Source organism: Capsaspora owczarzaki (genome assembly GCF_000151315.2).
Source record: "Capsaspora owczarzaki ATCC 30864 unplaced genomic scaffold supercont2.7, whole genome shotgun sequence".
Lineage (NCBI taxonomy): Eukaryota > Filasterea > Ministeriida > Capsasporidae > Capsaspora > Capsaspora owczarzaki.
Genome location: NW_011887298.1, coordinates 1,171,964 through 1,192,995, shown reverse-complemented (window position 1 = coordinate 1,192,995; position 21,032 = coordinate 1,171,964). Strand labels below are relative to the sequence as shown.

The following is a 21,032-nucleotide window of genomic DNA, read 5'->3' as shown; positions in this document are numbered from 1 at the left end:
ATTCGCTTTTGTTTCATGTTACTACAGCTCGCTTTTGTATTTTGCCTTCCCTTGCCACCTTATTAAACAACATTGGCTTTCGTTTTGCACGACAAGGTTATTTGAAACGCATTTTCTCATCTAAACAGAAGCGGGAACACGAAAGCAAAAGAAAAAAACATCTAGATCTACTTGGTTGATAGACAACATGCACAATACCATGCATTGGTATGGTATGAGAGCGGACGCAAGCATTATTCTGCTTCCAGCTCGACCTGAACAGAGTCGCTTGTTTGGCTTGTCCGAATATCGTGCATTTCCACAATTGAGTCTCGCTTTTCATTTTCCGTGCCGTGGTGCGACTGCCCTTGCGAACTATGCTGCTTGGACGAGGACTGCTGCTGCTTGCGAGCCGACGGTGTCGCGTCCTTGGACATGTTCATCCGGAATTGGTGTGCATAGTTTTCCCGGTCAAACATGCAGCCCCAAACAGGACTGCCGATTTGGAAGCAAAAGAACGCTTGCGTACACAATAGGACCTGTGTTGTGAACGCGGGAGATGAGCGCAAACACGGAATTCTCGCATGATTGAAAGCAACACCTGTTGAATCCGCCACTTACAATATAACCAATGACAATCCGGCCCCAGAGGTAGTAGTCGTAGTCCAGCATCAAGACGATACCGTACACGGAAAACGCCACAAGAACCACTACGCCAAGGTACTTTGTGTACGCAAACTCGTTGAAGGAGAGCCGGATGTTGCGTAGCCGGAATGCGTAGTAGAGCATCACCAAAAAGTACACGAGTGCAAGCCCGAGGAAGCCTTTGGTCCAGTCCTTGTTACTGTGGCACATGTCGCCGGTGAAGGTGCCGTCGTCCTTGGGTAGCGAGTCGTGCGAAACACCTCCAGTGCCTGCAGGGATGGCATTTTTGGGGGTAAGAACAAGGACATTGTCGTTATTGCTTTGTTTTTTCCGTGTGTTGCTCACTCGAGAAAGGAGACGTTGTTGTGGCTTACCAATTGCAATCAAGCACAGCAGAATGCCAGGGACCCAGAACAGAAACAGACGAAGATACATCCACGCGGGGTGGCGGGCCTTTTTCCGAATCTGAGGGTTGAGCAGAATGTAGTTGAGGCGATACAGCCGGAACAGCACGGCCACAATCCACAAGTAGCCCTAGCGACGGATGCAATCAAATGTCGGATTTTAGTGTTGACGCGAGAACAAGGGACGAGTGGATGCACTTTGGCAAAAAGAAGATGATTGACACGTACACCGAGCATCAACTGCGCAGCAATGCCCCAGAATGCGCAATTGCTAAAGACACCCGAGTGTGGAAGGACCCATCTTGCTTGCTGTACGAGGTGCAGAAGAGGCAAATCAGAGAGGCAAATCAGTCAACAACAATCAATCAGACAAACCAAATGCACATTCTCTAAAGCAAACCAAGGACTTCGACCTTCGGGATGCTTAGGTTGCCTAGTACGAGCAATTTAAACAAAAGGGAGCAACTTACCAAAGTGCCCAGCATGTAAAACCATCCAGCTGACGAACGCATCGAAATGTTTCAGCAAGCGAGGTGTGGAACGCCAAAAATCCAGCACCAAGACAACCAAGCAATCAAGTTAGTGTGATCAAATTGAAACCCGACGTCCTCCTTTCGTGCGAGTGCGAATTTGTGTTTTGTGTTGAGCGAGCGATTTGCGGGTTTCGACCAAACACAATAACGCAATGAGGTCACCCGGACAATGCTCCGCGTCTCATTTCACCCCGTTTGAGCTTCTCTCTCTCATTCGCGAATTCTCTTTGCTTGCTCGCATCTCGTCTCTGTAGTCATATCCCCGCCCCCCGCCCCCCGCCTACGAACGCTCTGCTTTGCTCTCGTTCGTTTGTGATTGCGCGCGCGTCCAATAAAAAATAAAAATAAAAATAAACACAAAAACAAAAACAAAAACAACAATTAATATAAAAATCAAAAACAATAAAATTAAAAAAGATTAAAAACGAACTCGAAAAGCGGAATCGCTGGAAGACGAGAGAATGTTGTTTGTAGACGGAAGCAGTGCGACGTGAAAATGGGGGGCGGGGAAGGGGAAATGGGGGAGGCGGAGGAGGGGGGGGGGGAAGCGGAAGGGTTGGTGGGGGAAAGCAAGCGCGTCAAACGGATGCGCGTGAGCAGCGGATTTGCCGCGACGCTGCAGATTGGCCAAGAAAGCGTAGGGGGGAAAGCAGTGGATGACCAAGAGATGAATAGATGCGAAAACAAGCGTGTCGAGTGTGAATGATCTGGAGGGCGCCGGGGAGCAGGAGGAGAAGGGGGGGAGAGAGAGAGAGAAGGCGATGCGGTTCTGATGACAAGGGGAAGCAGCGGGTTCGTCATCTCCCCTGCACTGTTGCTGAGTTTGGGGAATGCGCCGAGACCCGCGCAGACCGCTCAGAATGGAGCAGGAGTGAGCAGTCTCTGCCACGCCACCACGCTCGAAAGCGAGAGGCGAATGAATGGGCTACTGCGCCACTGCAGATTGAAAGCGGAACCTTTTTGTTTTGAATTGAGCTCAGTTGGTTCACTATTTTCTCTCTCTCCCCTCCCTCTCCTCCTCGGGTGAAGGCAATCCGACGACTCCACTCATACCCAACTCAAACCCTCGCTCACTCGCGCATCTGCACAGCAGGAGCGGAAGAGGAGGGGGTGTCTGACTTGGCGCGTATTCAAATTGTGCAAGCCACACGAGCCAATCATCACGTTCGTGAATTCTGTCGCATGGCGACAAGGAAGACGCACTCAACAGCCGGCCGCCGAGCAGATGGAAACCAAAAACAAGGGGGCAGTCGACCAAGCAGTCGTAGTCGCAAAGACTGTTGCGCTGGAGAGGAAGACCACGAGGACACCGACGCTCAGGGCTTAGAAAAGTGCGAGGGTGGGGTTGACAAATGTTTCCGTGTTTTACCAATCAGAGACAGAATAACGAGATCGAGCTGCTTGGCTTTGAGCGGCTTGTACTCGCGATGGTACAGAATATACCCCACCATGAGAAGGTCAAAGAAGAAGACGGCAATCGTGTAGGATATCAAAATCCACTCCCCCAGCGTCAGCTGCGGCGCCGTCGACAATTCCAACGGAATGATCTGCATTCGAAAGACGTAAAAAAAAAAAATAGAAGACTGAATGCACACAGAGAGACAAACCATCGATGCAACAAGCAAGTTGAATAGAGTGTAGTTGGACAGCAAAATGGTCAAAGGGTTGGGTTGACGACAACGACAAAGAAATTCAAGCTTGGAAATCATTTTTGGAAGCCGCAATCAGCTTTTGCGCCTCTGGAGTCTCTTGCCAATGCTGCTCCTCGATGGTGGGTAGACGAGACACGCGCCCGTACAGTTGCCGGCGGAAACGTTGCCCGTGCAACGTGCTGGCGGTCTTTGCCAGCGGCGAGAAGTTAAACCGAATGTTGGCGGTGGCAAACTTTGGCACGGCTCGAATCCAGGCCATGAGTGTCGTGTCATCGTGGCGCGTCGTCATGCAATACCCAAGGATTTGGGAGGCTGAGCAGCAAAGCGCGAAACCAGGGAAACAACAACAACAACAACAACAACAGCAACAGCAACAACAACAACGAAAAAACCTTCGTCTGAGCAAACAGACGAGTTTAAAAAAAAAAACAAGCAGTCGAGTGGATTCGCAAACGTACGCTCTGATTCGGGGGAAATAGTGTAATAGGGCTGGAAGGTGCGACGGAACCAATTCAGGTGCGGACCAGTGACGACGAGTGACTTGCTGCCGTCGAGTTGCGCCAGCGCCTCCGGGCGCTCGTAAGACACCACGGGTGGGACGTGATCGACGTGACCGACATCCACAGCGCCGTTACCATCGCGTTGGAAAACGCCGTGTTGGTGAATCTGAGCATCCGAGACTCCGACCAATCGATTGAGCGCGAGCTGCGTGACAAGCGTCTAAAGAACACACACACACACACAAAGACAACAGAGGCACCGTTAGTCACGAAAAGTAAATCCACAGATGAGCCATCCCTGCGAACGGTGGTTTGTAAAACAACTTGTACCAAATCCTCGGGCAACGCCTTAATCTGGTAGCTTTTCGATTTCGGATTCATTCCAAAGAGCGTCATCCAGTAATACATGCTTTCACACTTGCGTACAGGCACACTCTTCTTGCCAAACGCGTAGAATACGGGCTTGAACGTTTCCAGATCGGGGCAAATGCCTGATGGGCAGGAAAAAATGTATCGTGAGAATGTTGTTCAAAGCGCTCGGTCAACTGAACACGCTCCCATTACTCACTGGCATCCTCCATTCGCTGCAGCAACTTGAGTGCCGTCTCGACGGCCGCATTCTCGCGAGGCCACATGACGTCCTGGCAAAGTTGGCAGAAATGCACATAAAAGTTGGAAAAAATCAAAGAGTTCGGATTGATCGAATCCCTCTCTGTCTCGCACCACCTCAAGCGCTCTGACGACTGCTTTACACATGAAGCAAGCAAACCCTTGTTTTTTGTTTTGTTTTCTCTTCTTACCAGCCAAGATCGCGTGACGGTGTGGTTTTTCGGGAAAACGTCAAGCAGCTTGTCATAGGTTCGCTTCGGAATGTCCAGATCCAGCGCATCCAAACGAGTGATTGCAGCTTCGATAAACTACACACAAAAAGCAAACGACCAAGGGCGATGTGGTCAATGAATCAATTCAGTGAGCCAAAACCATTAAAAATTGTCAAACGTGAAAGCGCAAGACTGTCTCACCTCGACCGATCCGCGCACGCTTTTGAGCTCTCGGAAGGCATCAACGACGGCTTCTATTTGTGCTAGATTGGATGCAGCGCCCATGTGTCGCATCAAGTGCCCTGCGGAGATGGCTGGGGCGGAGCTTGACGACGACGGCGACGACGACGAGGAGCTCAGCGATGCCGATGCGAGCGCACCATGCTCGGACAGTGGCATGGACGTAGAGTTCATGCTCGCTTGGAGTGGATTCCCTTGCTTTGACGCGCTGGCAGCAGCAGCAACAGCATTGAGGGCGGCGGTTTCGGCAGCTCCTGCTGCTTCACCGCGCGCCAGCGACGCCCCGCCTCGACGCCCATGAGCCACCATCGGCGAAAAGCAGGCAGCAGTGGCAGCAGCAGCAGCAATTGCAGTCACAGAGTGGGTAGGCAACGGTGTGAGCCGCGTCAGTGCCAGCAAGTTGCTCGGCCATGCTTGGCCAGCGGCGATTCCGCGTCCAATCCCACTGAGCGCCATCCTCTATTGAAATTGGACAATGAGCACGAAATGCAAAGGAGACTGAATGATGATCAAAACGAGTCCTAGATTTACTGAGCAGCAACAGCAGAGACATGCAAATCTCGCTGTCGTGTTCTCCAAAAAGCAAGTCTCGATACAAGTTCAACTCTACTACACTAGATCTACTGCATATTGTCACGATTGTCCATTAGTGTTTTCCATTCATTGCAAATGCAGTCCTCCTCTTTCTTCTTTCTCTTCTTTCTCTTCTTTCGTTCTCTTCAGATGTATCTCAAGCTTCTGGTTCTTGACAACTTCAAGACCTACCGAAGCATACACACAATCGGCCCGTTCAAGCCGTTCTCGGCCATCGTTGGAACCAATGGCTCTGGTCAGTGGCAGAGGGGGTTGGAGTTTGCTGCAAAAGCTAGTTGAAACAAAAGCCAAAAAGCCTCGCCAGCAACGAAACGCCGCCACGCTCGCCGCTCTGGCGTGCAGCATTGCAGAACGCCGACTTGCAGGCCTGTGGAATCAGTGAAGCGAGTGGAGCCGCGCGACGAACGGAAGGGACGAGGGGAGCTGCTGCGGGCGTGCAACTTTTTCGTGTTGGATTTCATATCGTTTTGGCGGGTTTTGCTTGTCGCTCGCTGCGGCAAGTTCCCGTGGGCTGGCTCGCCTCACCCATACCCCAGCCGATGGCAGTTGGTACCTATTTGACAATGGTCCAGCACCGCGCGAGGCTGAGCAAGACGCGGCTTCCAGCCAGGCAGGCGGCTTTTCGAGGCGAAGTTTTCCCGCCAAAATGCTTGCTGTTTTTTTTTTTTTTTCTACGGTTCAACGTTCGACTCTCTCTCTCTCTCTCCCTCCCTCCCTCCGCCTCCATCCACTCGTCATCCGCGGCTTGTTATTGCCACAATTGCCGGAAATTGCGTCATGTTCGTTTTGGCTCAACGCTTTGATTCCATTTGTCTCTCTCTCTCTCTCTCTCGCAGGCAAATCCAATCTGACCGACGCCATTTGCTTCGTTCTTGGTCTCCGCTCGAGCCTCCTTCGTGCAACTCAACTCAAGGCAAGTAGAATTGGAATCGCCCATGGGTCGAGTTTGTCGACCGAGTCCCCAACAACTCTCACTCTTGTTCCGTTGCAACTTCTCATGTGTGTTCTTGTTGTAGGGCCTGCTGTATGGCGAAGGCGCCACGCCAAAGGCCCTCAGAGGCTCGGTCTCTGCAGTTTTCGCGTTGGACGACGGCGGGGAAACGACATTCAAGCGCACCATCGTGTGGAACGGCTCGGAATCGGGTTCGGGCGGCACGAGCGAGTACCGCATCGACGGCCACCCCGTTTCGGCGGACGACTATGAGCAGGCGCTGGAGCGATTTGGCCTGATTGTCAAGGCCCGCAACTTTTTGACCTTCCAAGGCGACATTGAGGCGATTGCGACAAAGTCGCCCAAAGACCTCACGCAGCTGATTGAGCAAATCTCGGGCTCGGAGGATCTCAAGCGCGAGTATGACGAGCTGCTGCTGCGCAAGGAGGATGCCGAGCAGAATGTGAGCTTTTGCTTTAACAAGAAGCGTGGCATGACGGCCGAAAAGCGCCAGTACAAGGAGCAGATGGCCGAGGCCGAAAAGCACCAGCAGCTGTTGACCGAGAAGGCGGCTGTTCGCTCGCAGCACATGCTGTGGCAGCTCAGTCACATTAGCACCGACATTGATGCTGCTGAGAGCAAGCTGTCCGAGGCCGTTGAAGAGCAGGAGGCCCTGGGGCAGCGCGCGGCGACCGCCGAGCAGGAGCTCAAGGTGAAGCGCCAGGCGCAGGCCAAGGTTCTCAAAGAGCTGTCGCTCATCGAACACAAAATCAAAGTGGCCGAGACGCGGTCGGCAGACCGGCAGCCAGAGTTGGTCAAGCTGCAAGAGGAGCGCGCACACAAACTGAATCGCTTGGCCAAGGCCCGCAACGAGTTGGCCGAAGCCGAGGAGAAGCACCGCACGCGCGAGAGCGAGATTCGCGACTTGGAGCGCGAGCTCAACCAGGTCGCCAGTGCCGAGGCCCAGAGCGAGGTGAACGAGGCTTCTTCGTCTTCCAGTAGCGGCGGCGGAAAGCGGAAGGGCAAGGGTGGCGCGTCTTCCTCCTCCTCCTCCTCCTCCTCGTCCGCCGCCGCCGCCGAGTCTGCTGCGGCAGAGCAGCTGCAGCTCGAAGAGTCGCAGCTCGAGCAGTACAACACGCTGCGCGAGGATGTGTCGCGAGTTGCCACAACCGTGCGCCAGCAACTCGACACGCTCGAGCGAGCACAAAAGACCGACCGCGAGGCTCTCGAGCGTGCCCAGGAGCAGCTGCGGGAGGTGGACGGTCGCCGGAAGCAGGTCGAGGACCAGCGCATTGCTCTGCAAGACCGTCAGGACAAGCTTGAACGCGCGCTCGGCACCCACCTGAACGATATTGGCTCTGTCAGTGCCGACTACAGCAAGTTGCAGCACGAGCTGAGTGCCGCGGAAAGTCGTCACGTCGAAGTCACTGCCAAGCTGGAAGGAACGCAGTTGACGCTGCGCGAGGCCAAGGCGGACAAGCGCGAGACGGAGCGCGATCGCAAGATGAACCAGGCGCTGGAAGACATGAAGCGTCACTTCCCCGGCGTGATTGGCCGTGTGTTTGACCTGAGCAAGCCCACGCACCGCCGCTACAACATTGCCGTGACGGTCATCCTCGGCCGCAACATGGACTCGATTGTCGTCGACACCACAAAGACCGCGCTCGAGTGCATCAAGTACATGAAGGAGCAGCACATTGGCATGATGACCTTTTTGCCGCTCGACGGCATCAGCGTCAAGCCAACCGACGAGCAGCTCCGCGCCTTGGGCGGGTCGTGCCGCCTTCTGCTCGACGTGATTCAGTGCGAGCCGTCCGTCCGTCGCGCCTTGCAGTTTGCGTGCGGCAACGCTGTCGTGTGCGACACGCTGCAAGAGGCCCGGGAAACGACGTTTGGCAAAAACCAGCGACTCAAGATTGTCACGCTGGACGGAACGTGCATCCACAAGAGCGGCCTCATCACGGGCGGCCTGGGCGGCATCGACGGCCGTGCCAACCGCTGGGACCAGCAGGAGGTCGAAAAGCTCAAGCGCGAGCGCGACAACCTCACCACCGAGCTCACCGAGCTCTCTCGCAAGCGCCGCAAGGCTGCAGACCTCGAAAACCTGCGCGCCCAGCTCAACGGCATGGAGACGCGCAACAAGTACCTCAAGAGCGAGGCACAGGTCAACCGCGAGAAGGTCCTTGCCGCCGAAAAGGACTTGCAAACGCTCCTCCGCGAGGCAGACAAGCTCCGCCCCGAGATTAAGCGAAAGTCGGACGCGATTGCCGAGCGCACCTCCGAGCTTGAAACGCTGCGCTCGCAGCTCCACCAAAAGGAGGATGCCGTGTTTGCCGACTTTTGCAAGACCATTGGCGTGGCCAACATTCGCGAGTACGAGGAAAAGCAGCTCCGTGTCGCCCAAGAGCGGGCCAAGCGCCGCGTCGAGTTTGGCAACTTGCAGTCCCGGCTGCGCAACCAGCTCGAGTACGAGCGGTCTCGCGACACCGAGTCTGGCGTCAAGCACCTCAAGACGCTCATTTCCGACACTGAAAAGGCCTTGAAGGTGCTGGAGGACAAGGCAGAGCAGCAAAAGGTCACGGTCGACAAGGACAAGCAAGAGCTCGACCAGCTGCGCGCGTCCCACAAGCAGACCAAGGCGCGCGCCGACGAGTTTGACACGGAAATCAAGCACTTCAAAAAGCTGCATGCAGCAGCGCTTGCCGAGCAAGGAAATGTCAGCAAGACCATCGCCGGTATCGAGGCGCAACTGGAGCAGCTCGCAGACAAGCGCCACTCGCTCTTCTCAACGTGCAAGCTCGAGAATATCGAGATTCCGTTTGTGCGTGGATCGATTGACGAGGTCATGTTGTCGGGCGCGCGAGGCCGTGCTGCCGCAGCAGCAGCAGCAACAGCAGCAGCAGAGGACCGTGCCGATTCGCCAAGTGGCAAGCGTACCCGTCAAGCAGACGACGATGACGACGAAGAAGCGCAAGCAACGACGGCCGGTGCACGAGGCTCCAAGCGCGGGAAGCGCGCTCGTGTGGAAGACGACGCTGCGGAAGAGACTGCCATTCCCATGGACACTTCGGCAGGCTCGCAAAGCCAAACCACCCGCGCTGCCATTCGTCAAGAGGCCAGCTTTGAGCTGAACTTTGCGGCCCTCCCGCGGACGCTGCGTCAGGTGAGTTGTTGGACGAGAGTTTGGACGTTTTTGTTTAGTTTTTTTTTTGTTGTTGTTGTTGTTGTTTTTGTTGTTGTTGACGGAGTGTTCGTTCTTTGCCCTCTCTGCTCCAGACTCCCGCCTCGCAATATGAGCAGACCAACGCCGAGTTTGAGGAAAAGTACAAGGCGCTGACTGTTGAGATTGAGCGCATTGCTGCGCCCAACATGAAGGCGGTCGATCGGTACGTGAGACAGATTGGGATTGGCTGCGAGTTTCACGGTTGAGTTTTGCTCATGTGTCTGTGCATCCCCCATTTGCTTTGCTCGACAGCCTTGAGGGTGTCCGAGGCCGTCTCAAAGACGTGGAAGGCGAGTTCTTGAAGGCGCGCGAGTCTGCACTCCAAATTAGCGAAAAGTTCAACTCTGTCAAGCAGAAACGGTAAGTGCAGCGAGTAGGCGCTCGAGTAGTCTAATGGCTGCAGTCTGACGCGCGTTGCTTTTGCTGTTGGAACAGCTACGAGCTCTTCAACGCCGCGTTTACGCACATCTCCAACACGATTGATGCCATTTACAAGGAACTCACACTGAGCAAGTCACATCCTCTCGGTGGCACTGCCTACTTGAGCTTGGAGAGTGCTGAGGTACCCCATTCGAAAATGATCATCACTTTTCGTTTTGTTGGTCGTGCTTTTGTTGGTCCCAAATCGTGGCACTCACGCTTGACTCTGCAACCGATCTGCTAGGAGCCATACCTGCATGGCATCAAGTACAACACCATGGCGCCCATGAAGCCCTTCCGCGACATGAGCCAGCTGTCTGGTGGCGAGAAGACTGTCGCGGCGGTTGCGCTGCTGTTCGCCATGCACAGCTTCCGACCCTCGCCGTTCTTCGTCCTGGACGAGATTGATGCCGCGTTGGACAACTCGAACGTGTACCAAGTCGCGCGATTTGTCCAGCAGCGAACAAAGCCGACAGCCGCGCAGGCATCGCACGCGTCCCACCTCGACAGCTTCCAGTGCATTCTAATTACGCACAAGGAGGCGTTCTACAACCGCGCCGATTGTCTGGTTGGCATCTACATGGACAAGCAGGATGAAACCTCCCGCGTTATGACGCTTGATCTGACCCAGTACCCGGAGGACGATGGTGTTGAGGATTCTGCGGATGCATAAAAGTTGTTGTTGATGGTGTGCCTTTTTTGTTGCGATATACTGCGTCCTCGTTTTCTTTTGTGCCTTTTGTTGTTTCTGTTTGCCAATACTCATCGTGCGTTAATTCCCAATACTCATCGTGCGTTAATTCTCGATCTCGTTCTAACGTAGTTGGTTTGTCTGAGCGGCGATTCAATCTTTTTTTTTTTTCTGTAGTTTGAATGGGCGTCGATACAACGAAAGGCCGAGGCTTGACCGAAGCCACCGCAGAGGTCGGGTTTTCTTCTCGATGTTTGGCCGTGCATTACTGGGGACGACCAGCATCCGCTCTGTGTGCGAGAGCTGATCTTGAAACTCAATGGAAAAGCATTGAAAAACAACGGCTTTCTTTTTTCTTTTTTTTTTTTTTCAAACTTGCCAATGTTTTTGTTTGGTGTTGGGCTGCGAACTGAGCAGAGCGCCGCGCGCCACTCAGCTCACGACAGTCGGAATCACCAACATAATGCTTGGTGCAATGCGGCCAGAGAGAGAGAGAGAGCGGCGTCTTTAAGCAGGGGGAGAGAGAGCCTTGATTCTCGCTCCGATGCATTTGAACTCACTTCATGATGCTGCGTATTGGTCCCGAACACTGCCTGCCGTGTGTTTTGTGTGTGCCCTGCTTTTGCTATTCATGTCGACAAACAGGCCGAGCGGCTGAACCGCGCACTCGCGGCTGCAGACCATGCCATCGTCTCGCTGATTCAGCGCGCCGAAGCCGCCAAAGACCGCCTGTCTGCGCCCAACCGCAGGCAAATCCGAGCGGCTCGGTCGGAACTCAATACGGCCGTGGGCCGCAAGTCGATTGACGAGGTGGTGGACACGGTGGAAAAGTCGCTCGCCGGCACGACCCCTTCGCTCCAGCTCGCAGAACGGGAAAGGGATCGTACGTGTCTCGTGTTTCTTTTTTGCAGGAGTAGGGGCGGGGTGTTGCTGGCAATACAAGCACAAAACAAACCCGCGTGCTGGTCGTAGTGGAAGGCTGCGCGCTCACCTTTGTTGTTTGCAGAATGGCTCATCCACTTGCAGACGGAAAACCACGAGCTGCGCGAAGCGTTCGACGAGTTCCAATGTAGCCTGGACCTCATCATGACGAAAAACCGCGAGAATCTGACCACTTTGCGCAGCACGCTCAAGCTCGAGCAGGAGGGCGTCCAACGCCGACTCGACCGCGAAACCCAGGAAAACGAGCAGCTGCGCAACGAGAACGTTCGGCTGCGGCTCAAGCTGGAGGAGATGCGCAAGATTATCTCTCTCGCCATCGAGAGCGAGGAGCAGGAGAGCATGGAGACGCAGGCAAGAATTGTCGAGCTCGAAACGGAAAACGACGGTCTGCGCGAACTCCTCAGCGTGGCTGTTCAAAGCGGGTCTGTTCCCGCTTCCGCTGTAGCACAGCCATTAGAGTCGTGATTGTCACCCGCGTCTACTTGAGTAGATGATGTGAGCGAGGTGGCGATAACTCCTGTGCACATTCGTTTTTTTTTTGTTTATCAATTTTGGGTGTTGTAGCTGCGTTTGTTAGTTGTTCGCGCTTTTTTTTTTGTTTTTGTTTTGGCGAACTCGACTTGTTTTCGTTTCAGGGTTTTGTTTTTTGTTTCTTGCGGCTTGCTGTCGTTTGACAAATGAAAACACATGTTAATTTCGCTTGTGCCAAAAGCAGCTTGACACAGCGAGGGGTTTTGTTGTGTTGGTGATGTTCGAATTCAAGTGTTGGCACGCTTTACGGCTCGCGTCGCCATCGCTCGCTCGTTCGCTCGTTCGCACCTCGACAACATGATCACATTTGGAACAAGCAAGGTCATTTCGAAATTTCGGATATATTGAAGCAACAGCAGCAGGAAAAAGGGCAAAGGGGGGGGGAGATTGTACAACAACCATGATTCCAACAGCCAGTGACAAAGGCAAATAAAGTACAGACAATAAGATTACGCAAACAAAAACACAGACCCTAAGAGTGTTGAACCATTAGTTGTCAACAAACGGCAGAGGGTGACAAAAAGAATAAAGTGCGACAAAACTGGCAAAATTCCAGCCGAGTGTTGAAATCAACAAAAGAGGGTCCTACGCATCCAAAGGAGAGGTGTAGGCCTCGTCGATTCAACACAGCAAAAAAAAACTGAGGGGAGAGTTAACGAAAGAAGCGACCCGAAGGAAGAAGAGTTAACAAAGAAAGCAAGTAGGAGAGAGAGAGAACAAACGGGTCGAGACCCAAAAAAAAAAACGAAACAAACAATTAAAAAATGAAACAAGGTGTCGCTTGACCAGATATGGCGCGCCGCGGCACCGTCCTCGGAAATACCAAATGAGCGAGGGCGCGGTATGGCAATATGGACTGTATCCGAGGAGGAAAAGGTGGCGGCCACAAAGGATCTCGCTTGCGGTCTATTCGCACTTTTTCGGCGCGGGTTGCTTGTTTAGACGTGGTAAGTGTTGTTGCCCAGGCTTTCGGGGTGGACAAACATTTCATGCCACTTGAGCCTGTTTGGGACATTTCGGAAGCAAGCAAGCAAGCAGCAGCAAAAAGGGGGGAAAAATGGTCAGCAACAAATCACAAAAAAAAAAAAAAAAATCAAATCAATCAAATAAGCAGCCCCACACCTTGCCTCTCCCCACACGCACACTGCCACTTTTTGGTGTTTGCCATGCGGTAGGAGTCAGCTGTTGATCTCAAGCTCCACTCTCATTGCACTGCAGTGATGGTTGCAATCACCCCCCCCCCCTCCACAGCCAACATCAGCCAGAGAGAACGAGCAAGAGTCAAAAATAGCGTCAAAAGATCATGCACGCGCAATGTCAGATTTGAGCCACGCCACAAAAAAAAAAACGATTAAAAAAAAAGGCGATCGATAAATGGATCGCGTTGCCCTGCACCAACACCCTCGCTCTCCCTCCTGCTGCTAGTACAACTGCGACATAAAGTAGTAGGGGGAGCAGGAGGAGGAGGGGGGAGGAGGGATGAGAGCTAAGGAGCGGGGAGCAGAAAAAAAAAAAGTAACAGCTGGGCACGAGCAATCCACTGCTTACATGAAAATCTCCTCATTAATGGCGGCAAGCTCCTCCATGGTCTGGGGCAGACGGTAGCAGCACGTCCGGTCGTAGGTGTCGCGGGAGTGGGTGAAGGCGACGCGCGTGTGGGTGGCGAAGGTCAGGGTGCGTTTGCGTGGTGGTTGCTGGTCGGCGGCAGCGGACGAATCGCCGTCGAGATCGTAAGCAGTGCTCGCGGCCAGGTTGGAACGCAGCTCCTCCTCCCACTCGTGCTCAAAGTCGTCCAGCGCGTCGTCCTCGTCAGAGTCGGATGAGTCGGTGAGCTGCTGCTTCTGGGCGGCGGCGAGGCGCAGGAGCTCGTGCAGGCGCGAGGACCCTGCGGCAATAACGTCCTGGTCTTGTGGTGTTGCGAATTCCTCCGCCTCTTCCTCCTCCTCCTCGTCGAGGAGTGCCTCTTCGGCGAGGTCTTCGTCGTCCTCGATGCTGAGGTGGATGAACTGCTGGTGTTGTTGGCTGAGCGATGCTGATGCTGATGCTGATGAGGAGGAGGAGGAGGGCGAGGAGGAAGACGAAACAGTGGTGGAGGAGGAGGAGGAAAAGGAAGAGGTGGCAGTGCCAGTTGCCGTGTTGCTAAGGATGGCGTCGTCCTCGTCGCTGCTGCTGTCCAACAAGTCGTGCTGCTGCTGCTGCTGATGTTGCTGCTGCTGTTGGGTGTACGCGGCGAGTGTGTCGTAGGAAGGAGGGGTAACGCGGCGGTACGCGTCCGTCATTGAGGCAGCGGCCATGGGTGCAGAGGAGGACAAGGTCTGAGTTTTGCGTTTGTTTGTTTGTTTCCAAAAGGACGAGTGAGTGCCGTGCAAATGCTCCCGAATTCGGTCAAAACTTTTTTGATAAATTAATTGATACGAAACAAAAAAACGCATTCAATGGAACAGTGGAAAAATAAAGAGAAGAGAGAGAGAGAGAAAAGCAGGGCAAATGGAAGAAATGGACGATATTGAACAAAGCGAGGTGAACGCCATGTGGAAAAACGTGAGGGAGCGAGCGAAGCGAGACGGCAGCCGCCACTTGACCGCGCAGCGAGGAAGGGGTTGTTCAACGAGATAAAGAGACAAAGAGAAAGAAAACGAGAAAGAAAAGGAAAGGTGGAGGTAGCGTGGTGAAAGGAGGAACGAACGAACGCAAGCACCACAACGTTTTTTTGTTTCAATGATGAGGAGAACGCTCGCACACGTTCACTTCACACCCTCGTTGTTGTGTTTTCGCTCTGTCTTGGCGCTGGTCCTCTGTCGCACTCTTCGCACTCTTCGCACTCTCTTGCTAGAGCCATGACACTCGTCCATGTATGGGGGAAACGAGCAGCATGGCAGACAGTGAACCACAGGGGCGCGGAATGTGATCAAAAAAGCGACGCAGCGTGCGACGATTGCGCAGATGCAGATTATTCGCATGATCCAAGGTCTTTTTTTTTTTTTTTTTTTTTTTTTTTTTTGTGCAAAAGTGACAGGGGTAACCATTTGCTCATTGTACGAGGCAGAAGCGATAAGAGAAGCGCGAAAACAGAAAATGCATGATCGGAAACGAAAGCGCGAGGTCAGCAGGGGAAGGGGAGGGAGGAAGGGGGAGAGATAACAAAAAAAAAAAAAAAAAAATCATGAAACAATTGAAAATATCGGCCGACTTTTACCCTCTCGCTATTGCATTTCTGAGAAAACGCAGCGGGGCATTATATGGACAAGAGCACTAGAACGATAAAGATGGAGAACATGGAGCTCATGAGAAGAGCGGAGAGGAACAGATTTTCAATGTGGAAGGGAAAAGGAGTTTGGGGGATGACGCATCGGCGTGTGCACGATTTGATGACCACTCACCGATCCGATGCTGCCCGATGCTGCTGCTGCTGCTGCTGCTGATGCAGATGATGATGGTGATGGTGATGCGACGGCAGCGAGGGCGGCGACACCGAGCAAACGCGCCTGGGTTGCGGCGACCGAGCAGTGAATGTCCTCGTCCGATGAGAAGGGCGATGCTGTCAGCGACGACGCGGACGACGACGCAGCCGACGATGAAGCCGACGACGTGTCCATCATCATCACCATGCTACCGTCGTCGTCGGCATCGTGCTCGCAGAATGCATTGTACGACTCGAGAACGAGCGTCTCGCCGAACGCGGCCATGGTGTGATTGTGCTGCTGCTGGCTCATTGTGTTTGTAGAATGTGCGTTGAGGTTTGAAATGCGGGGTTTGGGGTGGAAAAGGGGGTGGTGTTTGTTGAGCTGTTCTGCTGAGGCTGCGGTCAAAGTGTGCGAGTTGAGTCGTTGCAAGTGGCGCACAGTGTCGGTGTTGAGGGAGAGAGAGAGAGAGGGAAGTTGCGGGAAAACGTGGGGTGGCCAAAGAAGGCGGGGAAATGAAAATGAAATTGAAACAAGGAGTGAGCAAGCCCAAATGGAGCCGAATCGCGGGGTTGAAAACGCAAAAGTTGAAAGCGCGGGGTGGCACAAGCGAAGGGGCAAGGACGGAAGGAGAGATCGAAAAAATGTGGACAAAGGATGGAGCTGCATGATGCATCGAACAAGGAGGAGGAGGAAGAGGAAGGAGAGGAAGAGAGCTATCGGCCGATGATCGATACCATACGTCTTGAAAATGTCCCACGATTGGCCAACATAAAAAAGAACTCCATGTCCCCCCGGCTCGCCTCCTTTGCCTCTTTGTCTTTCTCTGTCCCTCTCTCCCTCTCGCTTGCTTGGCTCTTCTGCTGGTGCGTGGCGTCGAACGACACTGGGCAGGATCGCTTGTTAAAAATAACAATACAAACATAAAATATAAAAATACAACAAAAAAAAAAACCGAAAAACCGAAAAAAGAAGGAAACGAAAAAAAGGGGATCGACCAATCGGCTGCGTTCGCTCACAAAGCGATTGAAACGGGTTTACGGGTTCAGACGGCGGCATGGCATGCATGACCATGCCGCCCTGAATAGAAACAAATGCGAGCGGAGTTTGCAGTCGTTGGGGAAACAAAAATGGCGAGAGGGGGGTCGAGCGGACGAAGGGTGACAGAGCTGGGTTGTGTGCTAATCTCGTTCTAGCGAAAAACAAACAGCTCAATCACCAAAGCAGCAGCCCCGCGAATTGCATTCCGCGTATTTCGGAATTGGTAGTGTGTCACACGAGTCGAATTCTTGAACGCAAAGCGGAAAATAGAAAATCCCCCCACCCCCAAATCCATCATGGAAACTAGCAAAAAAGAAAAAGAGGTGAGTCATTGTGTTTTTTACTGTAAGAGCATCGCAGCGAGCGAGCGGCTTCTCCGTCTCGACAAGGCGCACTTGAGAAGAATGTGACTAAGCCCAGCATTCGTCACAGCGCAGTCGGCTGTTATCTCGATGCTATGGGTCGCTTGGCGACGCGCAAAACCCAAATTGGCAACATCATGCACCCTTCGCCGTTCCAAAGCCAGAAGAAAGCCTGCACGATGTACCATCAGCGTGTCAGGACCGAACCTAGCTACTCCTGTATCATCGTTCTATGGCCCAAGCGCACAACACTGCTGGAAGGCGCTGTTGATTGATTGTTGTTGCTGTTTATCTTGTTTGTTTTGCTTTTGGTCGTATGCAAGTCTGCAAAGTGATTGCCCCGATACACTTTGGTCTCACATTACACTGGCCAACCCCCACCGAGCTTCTGTCGGTTCCTGACACGGCGCGGTACTTGGGATTCGTCGTCGTTGAGCGTTGACGCAGCTACATACAGCTCGAATCCTCCTGTTTCTGAATGTCCTCGAGGCCAGACTCTGTTGCGAATGCCTGAAGATTTAATCTGCAGGATTATTTGCCGGGGTGCCATTGCAACGTCCCAGATGTGTACGGTACAGGCTAAAGTGCTCAGGGCTACCAATTGCGCGACGTTGGCGCGTTCAAGTTGGTCGACCAAAATCAAAAAGTCAATGGTTGAGCCATGGAACTTTAGCTTGTCCCTCCCCCTCCCCTGGCCAGGCTGTTCTGCACCAGCACTGTCTCATGAGGGTTGAGAGGGTGAACGCTAGAAGGCTCATGCGATTCAATTGTTCAAGGAGACATGTCAAACCGAAATTCAGCGCCGTCCTGGTTTCGCTTTCACTTGGCTCTATGACTCTTAGAAAGCGACCGCCATACAGAACCGATCACCGGGCGGTTTGGAGCTGTGCCGATGAGACCGCAAGCATCATCATCACAACCGCAATCAAAACCAACAGCGAATCTCTCCATTTTGGCGCTCTTTGTTTTTCCCCCTCTCCACCTCTTCCACCTCCACCTCCACCTCCACCTCCACCTCCTCCCCTTTGGTTGTGCTCAATAGCTGCACTTTCCTCCGTCCATTCGCATCACTCCAATGGACAGACTGAGCTGAATTCCGTCGAAGCAAGGCAAGTCAGTCTTCCTTGTATGTGTTTCGAGCTTTTGATTTTCGCCTGCATCTCCCAATCGTCCCATCCTCCACTGCCCTCCTCCCCCCCCCATCTCCTCGTCTACAATCTTACCAAAGACGACTTCATTCACAGCACGGGCTGCATTCTACCCTCGTCGATCTGCTGCTTGAGCAAACCCCATGCTTGTCAAACTCATCAAAAAAACGGTTCTTTGATTTTCTCTTCTCTCCTCATCGTCCCTCTGATCTCAGCAGCCACCATCCCACCGCCGCCTGGGCTCTGTCGCGCTCTCCACTGACCGAGTGAGCAACCGTCGATGCCAGCAACGATTCCTCCATTCACACACACCAAAAAAAAAAAAAAAAAAAAAATGCATTCAATCAAAAAAAAAAAAAAAACCTCATCCATCGCGCCCACCGTCTTGCTTCGGCTTGGATTTCCGTCTCCTGTTCGATCTCCTGTTGAGTGCATCTCGCCGCTTTTGCACCAGACACACAAGACCCTTCCATTCCATCACCTCTCTCTCTCTGTCTCTGCATCCTCCTCCCCTCCTGTTCCTTCGATCGCAATCGTATTCCTTTAAAAAAAAAAAAAAAAAAAAAAAAATTCTCACCTTTGTGCAATTCTTTTTTTTTTTTTTTGGTGATTGTCTTAATTTGGACTTTGACAGGTTTTCAAAAAAAGCTTGCTCAACACTCATGGCATACAATAACACGCTGGACGACTTTGGCAGCCCGCTCCAACCTGCAGAGTCGTACTACCAGAAGCGCGCGTCGTCGGGCATCTACGGCTGGAAAAAGTTCCTGATCTGGCTGCTGGTCATCTCCATCACGGTCATTGCCATTGTCAACATTGCGCTGACGGCGTGGATTATGCGCGAGCTCAACTTTTCCAGCGGCGGCATGGACGGCACGGACTTTTCGGATGCTGGCCTGCTCGTCGACAACGCCCTGTGGGTTGGTGGCACAATCAACGGCAACGCGTTGAAAACGTACTCTGGCGCCTCGCTCGACATTGAATCTGCCGTCGACATTGACACGACCTGCGGGCGCGACTTTGTTGCCACCACCGGCCGCGATGCGCGCTTTGCCATGTCCTCCAACACTGGTGTCTTTGGCGTCAGCTTCCCTGCCAGCACCCCGCTTGCCATTGGTGCCAACAGCGTCACCGTCACTGTTCCCCTCACCCTGACTCGCCCTTTCATTACCACCGGCATTGTCTCGACCACTACTCTCCGTGCCTCGGCTGTGGGCACCATTGACGTTGCTGCGGGCGCCGCGCTGTCCCTCACCACCCCAACCACGCTCAACCAGCTCGCCTCGACGTTTAGCCACCAGCCCATCTCGACCAACCAGGTTGTCTTTTACACTGGCTCGACCATCCCCAAGGTGCTTTCACAATGCTCGTGCACCACCACTGTTGCAGGCAGCACTCGGTTGATGACCTACTGGGTGGATGCGGCCGCAGCGACCGGCTGCTCCAGCATTCCCGCAAACGATCTCGCCACTCTGTGCCCATAAGGATTGAGATGGCCAAGCGTCGGTGGAGGGCTACGAGTTTATTGATTGAGCCCTTTTGACCCTTCCCAGGGCATTGCCGCGTTTGCTTGATCTCATTTTTACGTTCTTTTTGGTTTGAGTTGTTTGTGTGCCGTTTGGTGTGTGTGTGTGTGTATGTGCGTGTTTCTACTTTTGTGGTATGTTTTGGTTAATTAAAGCAAAATTTCATCTTTCGCAACTGTCTGTCTGTCTGGGTCTGGTGCTTGAGTCGTACTGTAGATCTAGCTCAGCAATCCGGAACACACTGGTTTTCGATGATTCCAAAACAGTCGACTTGGAGGCAAGACCTTTCGTCCACGTTTGCAAAGTATCACAATCACACCAATTCACGCATATCGACGCCTCTCGCTCAGTCTCAAAAACCCATTTGTTTTTTCTGAGAATGACAGGTGCCCCACTCCGAATCCTCTGTCTGCACGGCTACACTCAGAACGCAACCGTCTTCCGGGAGCGCACGGGCTCGCTGCGCAAGGCTCTCAAGGGCGTTGCCGAGCTCTTCTACCTGGACGCGCCGCACAAGCTTCGGCCTGCCGACGAAGACCGCTTCCCGGTCGAGGACGACGGCCAGTCACTCGCGTGGTGGATTCCCGACCTGCCCCACCGGACGACCTTCCGGGGGTTTGACGAGAGCATTGCCTACGTCCAAGCTCACTGCCAGCGCGAGGGTCCCTTCGACGGCATCCTCGGCTTCTCGCAAGGCGCCGCCATGACTGCGGTTTTGTGCTCCCAGGCCTCGGCCGCCGCGGGAGCAGAGCAAGCTGCCCAAGGAGCCGCAACACCTCGATTCCGATTTGCAATGATGTTTGCTGGATTTCCAGTGAAGGATCCGTAAGATTTTCGTTGGCTGGAGTCGCGGCCGTTCCGTTATTGCGTTCATTTTGTGCTCAATGCGCCCTTTATGTGTGTGTATCGCCGACAGAACCTATCAGCACTTTTACGAAAAGCAGATTCACATTCCATCGTTGCACGTGTATGGCGAGTCGGATGGCATTATCGCACCGCACAACTCGAAGCGTTTGGCAGATTTGTTTGACAACTCGGTCGTCCATGTCCATGTTGGCGGCCACTTTCTACCCTCGCAAGCGTCGATGCGCGGTGTGTATCTAGATTTTATTGCAAAAGTCACAGGCGTTGTCCCGCCGGTCCCGCCAGCGCCAGTCACTGGTCGCCCGCCTTCGGGCAAGCGCGCTGCTGCCCAATCTTCGAGCAACGGCAGCACTGCGTCGTCGTCGGAGGCGTCACCCAGTGCGTCTGTCGGTGATCTGCCAACCGCCAGTTCTACCACACCCAAGCTATGACCTGTTTTGTGTGTGTTTTGGTGTGTTTCGTGTTGGAACAAGTACAAAAAGGCTCAAATCTGCCATTGAATTTTCTTCTACATTGGTTGCGCACCCACCTGATTGCGCTTATTTCTACTATTGCAAACAACTCACAACACACTCACAAGTGAA

General features: G+C 53.3%; 7 protein-coding genes across 7 annotated transcripts; 4 read left to right on the top strand and 3 right to left on the bottom strand.

Moving 5' to 3' along the window:
• Nucleotides 1-50: 50 nt before the first annotated feature.
• On the bottom strand, nt 51-3,142 carry CAOG_08830 (hypothetical protein). Its single transcript, XM_011272169.1, has 6 exons — nt 2,931-3,142; nt 1,499-1,527; nt 1,257-1,337; nt 999-1,158; nt 601-893; nt 51-518 (listed from the first exon to the last, which is right to left on the bottom strand). The coding sequence occupies exons 1-6, from the start codon at nt 3,112-3,114 to the stop codon at nt 234-236; spliced, it is 1,032 nt and encodes a 343-aa protein (XP_011270471.1). The 5' UTR covers nt 3,115-3,142; the 3' UTR covers nt 51-233.
• Nucleotides 3,143-3,180: 38 nt separating this feature from the next.
• On the bottom strand, nt 3,181-5,294 carry CAOG_04859 (hypothetical protein). The gene is made up of 6 exons (XM_004347560.2): nt 4,736-5,294; nt 4,514-4,630; nt 4,282-4,354; nt 4,044-4,204; nt 3,672-3,933; nt 3,181-3,525 (listed from the first exon to the last, which is right to left on the bottom strand). The coding sequence occupies exons 1-6, from the start codon at nt 5,228-5,230 to the stop codon at nt 3,254-3,256; spliced, it is 1,380 nt and encodes a 459-aa protein (XP_004347610.1). The 5' UTR covers nt 5,231-5,294; the 3' UTR covers nt 3,181-3,253.
• Nucleotides 5,295-5,459: 165 nt separating this feature from the next.
• On the top strand, nt 5,460-10,749 carry CAOG_04858 (hypothetical protein). Its single transcript, XM_004347559.2, has 7 exons — nt 5,460-5,603; nt 6,205-6,281; nt 6,385-9,462; nt 9,576-9,685; nt 9,775-9,882; nt 9,958-10,084; nt 10,187-10,749. Exons 1-7 carry the CDS (start codon nt 5,498-5,500, stop codon nt 10,613-10,615), a joined length of 4,035 nt encoding a protein of 1,344 aa, XP_004347609.2. The 5' UTR covers nt 5,460-5,497; the 3' UTR covers nt 10,616-10,749.
• Nucleotides 10,750-10,788: 39 nt separating this feature from the next.
• Nucleotides 10,789-12,274, top strand: CAOG_04857 (hypothetical protein). The gene is made up of 3 exons (XM_004347558.2): nt 10,789-10,866; nt 11,279-11,516; nt 11,640-12,274. The coding sequence occupies exons 1-3, from the start codon at nt 10,816-10,818 to the stop codon at nt 12,038-12,040; spliced, it is 690 nt and encodes a 229-aa protein (XP_004347608.1). The 5' UTR covers nt 10,789-10,815; the 3' UTR covers nt 12,041-12,274.
• Nucleotides 12,275-12,428: 154 nt separating this feature from the next.
• On the bottom strand, nt 12,429-16,056 carry CAOG_08829 (hypothetical protein). Its single transcript, XM_011272168.1, has 3 exons — nt 15,487-16,056; nt 13,655-14,421; nt 12,429-13,108 (listed from the first exon to the last, which is right to left on the bottom strand). Exons 1-3 carry the CDS (start codon nt 15,817-15,819, stop codon nt 13,045-13,047), a joined length of 1,164 nt encoding a protein of 387 aa, XP_011270470.1. The 5' UTR covers nt 15,820-16,056; the 3' UTR covers nt 12,429-13,044.
• Nucleotides 16,057-18,272: 2,216 nt separating this feature from the next.
• On the top strand, nt 18,273-19,759 carry CAOG_04854 (hypothetical protein). Its single transcript, XM_004347555.2, has 2 exons — nt 18,273-18,324; nt 18,693-19,759. Exon 2 carries the CDS (start codon nt 18,721-18,723, stop codon nt 19,540-19,542), a length of 822 nt encoding a protein of 273 aa, XP_004347605.1. The 5' UTR covers nt 18,273-18,324; nt 18,693-18,720; the 3' UTR covers nt 19,543-19,759.
• Nucleotides 19,760-19,936: 177 nt separating this feature from the next.
• CAOG_04853 (dihydrofolate reductase) lies at nt 19,937-20,949 on the top strand. Its single transcript, XM_004347554.2, has 2 exons — nt 19,937-20,409; nt 20,501-20,949. The coding sequence occupies exons 1-2, from the start codon at nt 19,964-19,966 to the stop codon at nt 20,877-20,879; spliced, it is 825 nt and encodes a 274-aa protein (XP_004347604.1). The 5' UTR covers nt 19,937-19,963; the 3' UTR covers nt 20,880-20,949.
• The last annotated feature ends 83 nt before the right edge of the window (nt 20,950-21,032 follow it).

Bases quoted from the DNA above. Each gene is read 5' to 3' on its own strand.
- CAOG_08830 (XM_011272169.1), bottom strand. From the start codon at position 3,114: ATGCAGATCATTCCGTTGGAATTGTCGACGGCGCCGCAGCTGACGCTG. The intron at 1,528-2,930 runs GTAAAACACGGA...TGCGTTCGTCAG, and splicing joins CGTTATTCTGTCTCTGATTG to CTGGATGGTTTTACATGCTG. The intron at 519-600 runs GTAAGTGGCGGA...TTCACAACACAG, and splicing joins GGATTGTCATTGGTTATATT to GTCCTATTGTGTACGCAAGC.
- CAOG_04858 (XM_004347559.2), top strand. From the start codon at position 5,498: ATGTATCTCAAGCTTCTGGTTCTTGACAACTTCAAGACCTACCGAAGC. The intron at 9,686-9,774 runs GTACGTGAGACA...TTTGCTCGACAG, and splicing joins AACATGAAGGCGGTCGATCG to CCTTGAGGGTGTCCGAGGCC. The intron at 9,883-9,957 runs GTAAGTGCAGCG...CTGTTGGAACAG, and splicing joins AACTCTGTCAAGCAGAAACG to CTACGAGCTCTTCAACGCCG.
- CAOG_08829 (XM_011272168.1), bottom strand. From the start codon at position 15,819: ATGAGCCAGCAGCAGCACAATCACACCATGGCCGCGTTCGGCGAGACG. The intron at 14,422-15,486 runs GTGAGTGGTCAT...CGCAAAACTCAG, and splicing joins CATCGGGCAGCATCGGATCG to ACCTTGTCCTCCTCTGCACC. The intron at 13,109-13,654 runs GTAAGCAGTGGA...TGTCCCAAACAG, and splicing joins ATTAATGAGGAGATTTTCAT to GCTCAAGTGGCATGAAATGT.
- CAOG_04857 (XM_004347558.2), top strand. From the start codon at position 10,816: ATGGGCGTCGATACAACGAAAGGCCGAGGCTTGACCGAAGCCACCGCA. The intron at 10,867-11,278 runs GTCGGGTTTTCT...GTCGACAAACAG, and splicing joins TGACCGAAGCCACCGCAGAG to GCCGAGCGGCTGAACCGCGC. The intron at 11,517-11,639 runs GTACGTGTCTCG...TGTTGTTTGCAG, and splicing joins CGCAGAACGGGAAAGGGATC to AATGGCTCATCCACTTGCAG.
- CAOG_04854 (XM_004347555.2), top strand. From the start codon at position 18,721: ATGGCATACAATAACACGCTGGACGACTTTGGCAGCCCGCTCCAACCT.
- CAOG_04853 (XM_004347554.2), top strand. From the start codon at position 19,964: ATGACAGGTGCCCCACTCCGAATCCTCTGTCTGCACGGCTACACTCAG. The intron at 20,410-20,500 runs GTAAGATTTTCG...TATCGCCGACAG, and splicing joins GGATTTCCAGTGAAGGATCC to AACCTATCAGCACTTTTACG.
- CAOG_04859 (XM_004347560.2), bottom strand. From the start codon at position 5,230: ATGGCGCTCAGTGGGATTGGACGCGGAATCGCCGCTGGCCAAGCATGG. The intron at 4,355-4,513 runs GTAAGAAGAGAA...CAACTTTGCCAG, and splicing joins CCGTCACGCGATCTTGGCTG to GACGTCATGTGGCCTCGCGA. The intron at 3,526-3,671 runs GTACGTTTGCGA...TTTGCTGCTCAG, and splicing joins TATTTCCCCCGAATCAGAGC to CCTCCCAAATCCTTGGGTAT.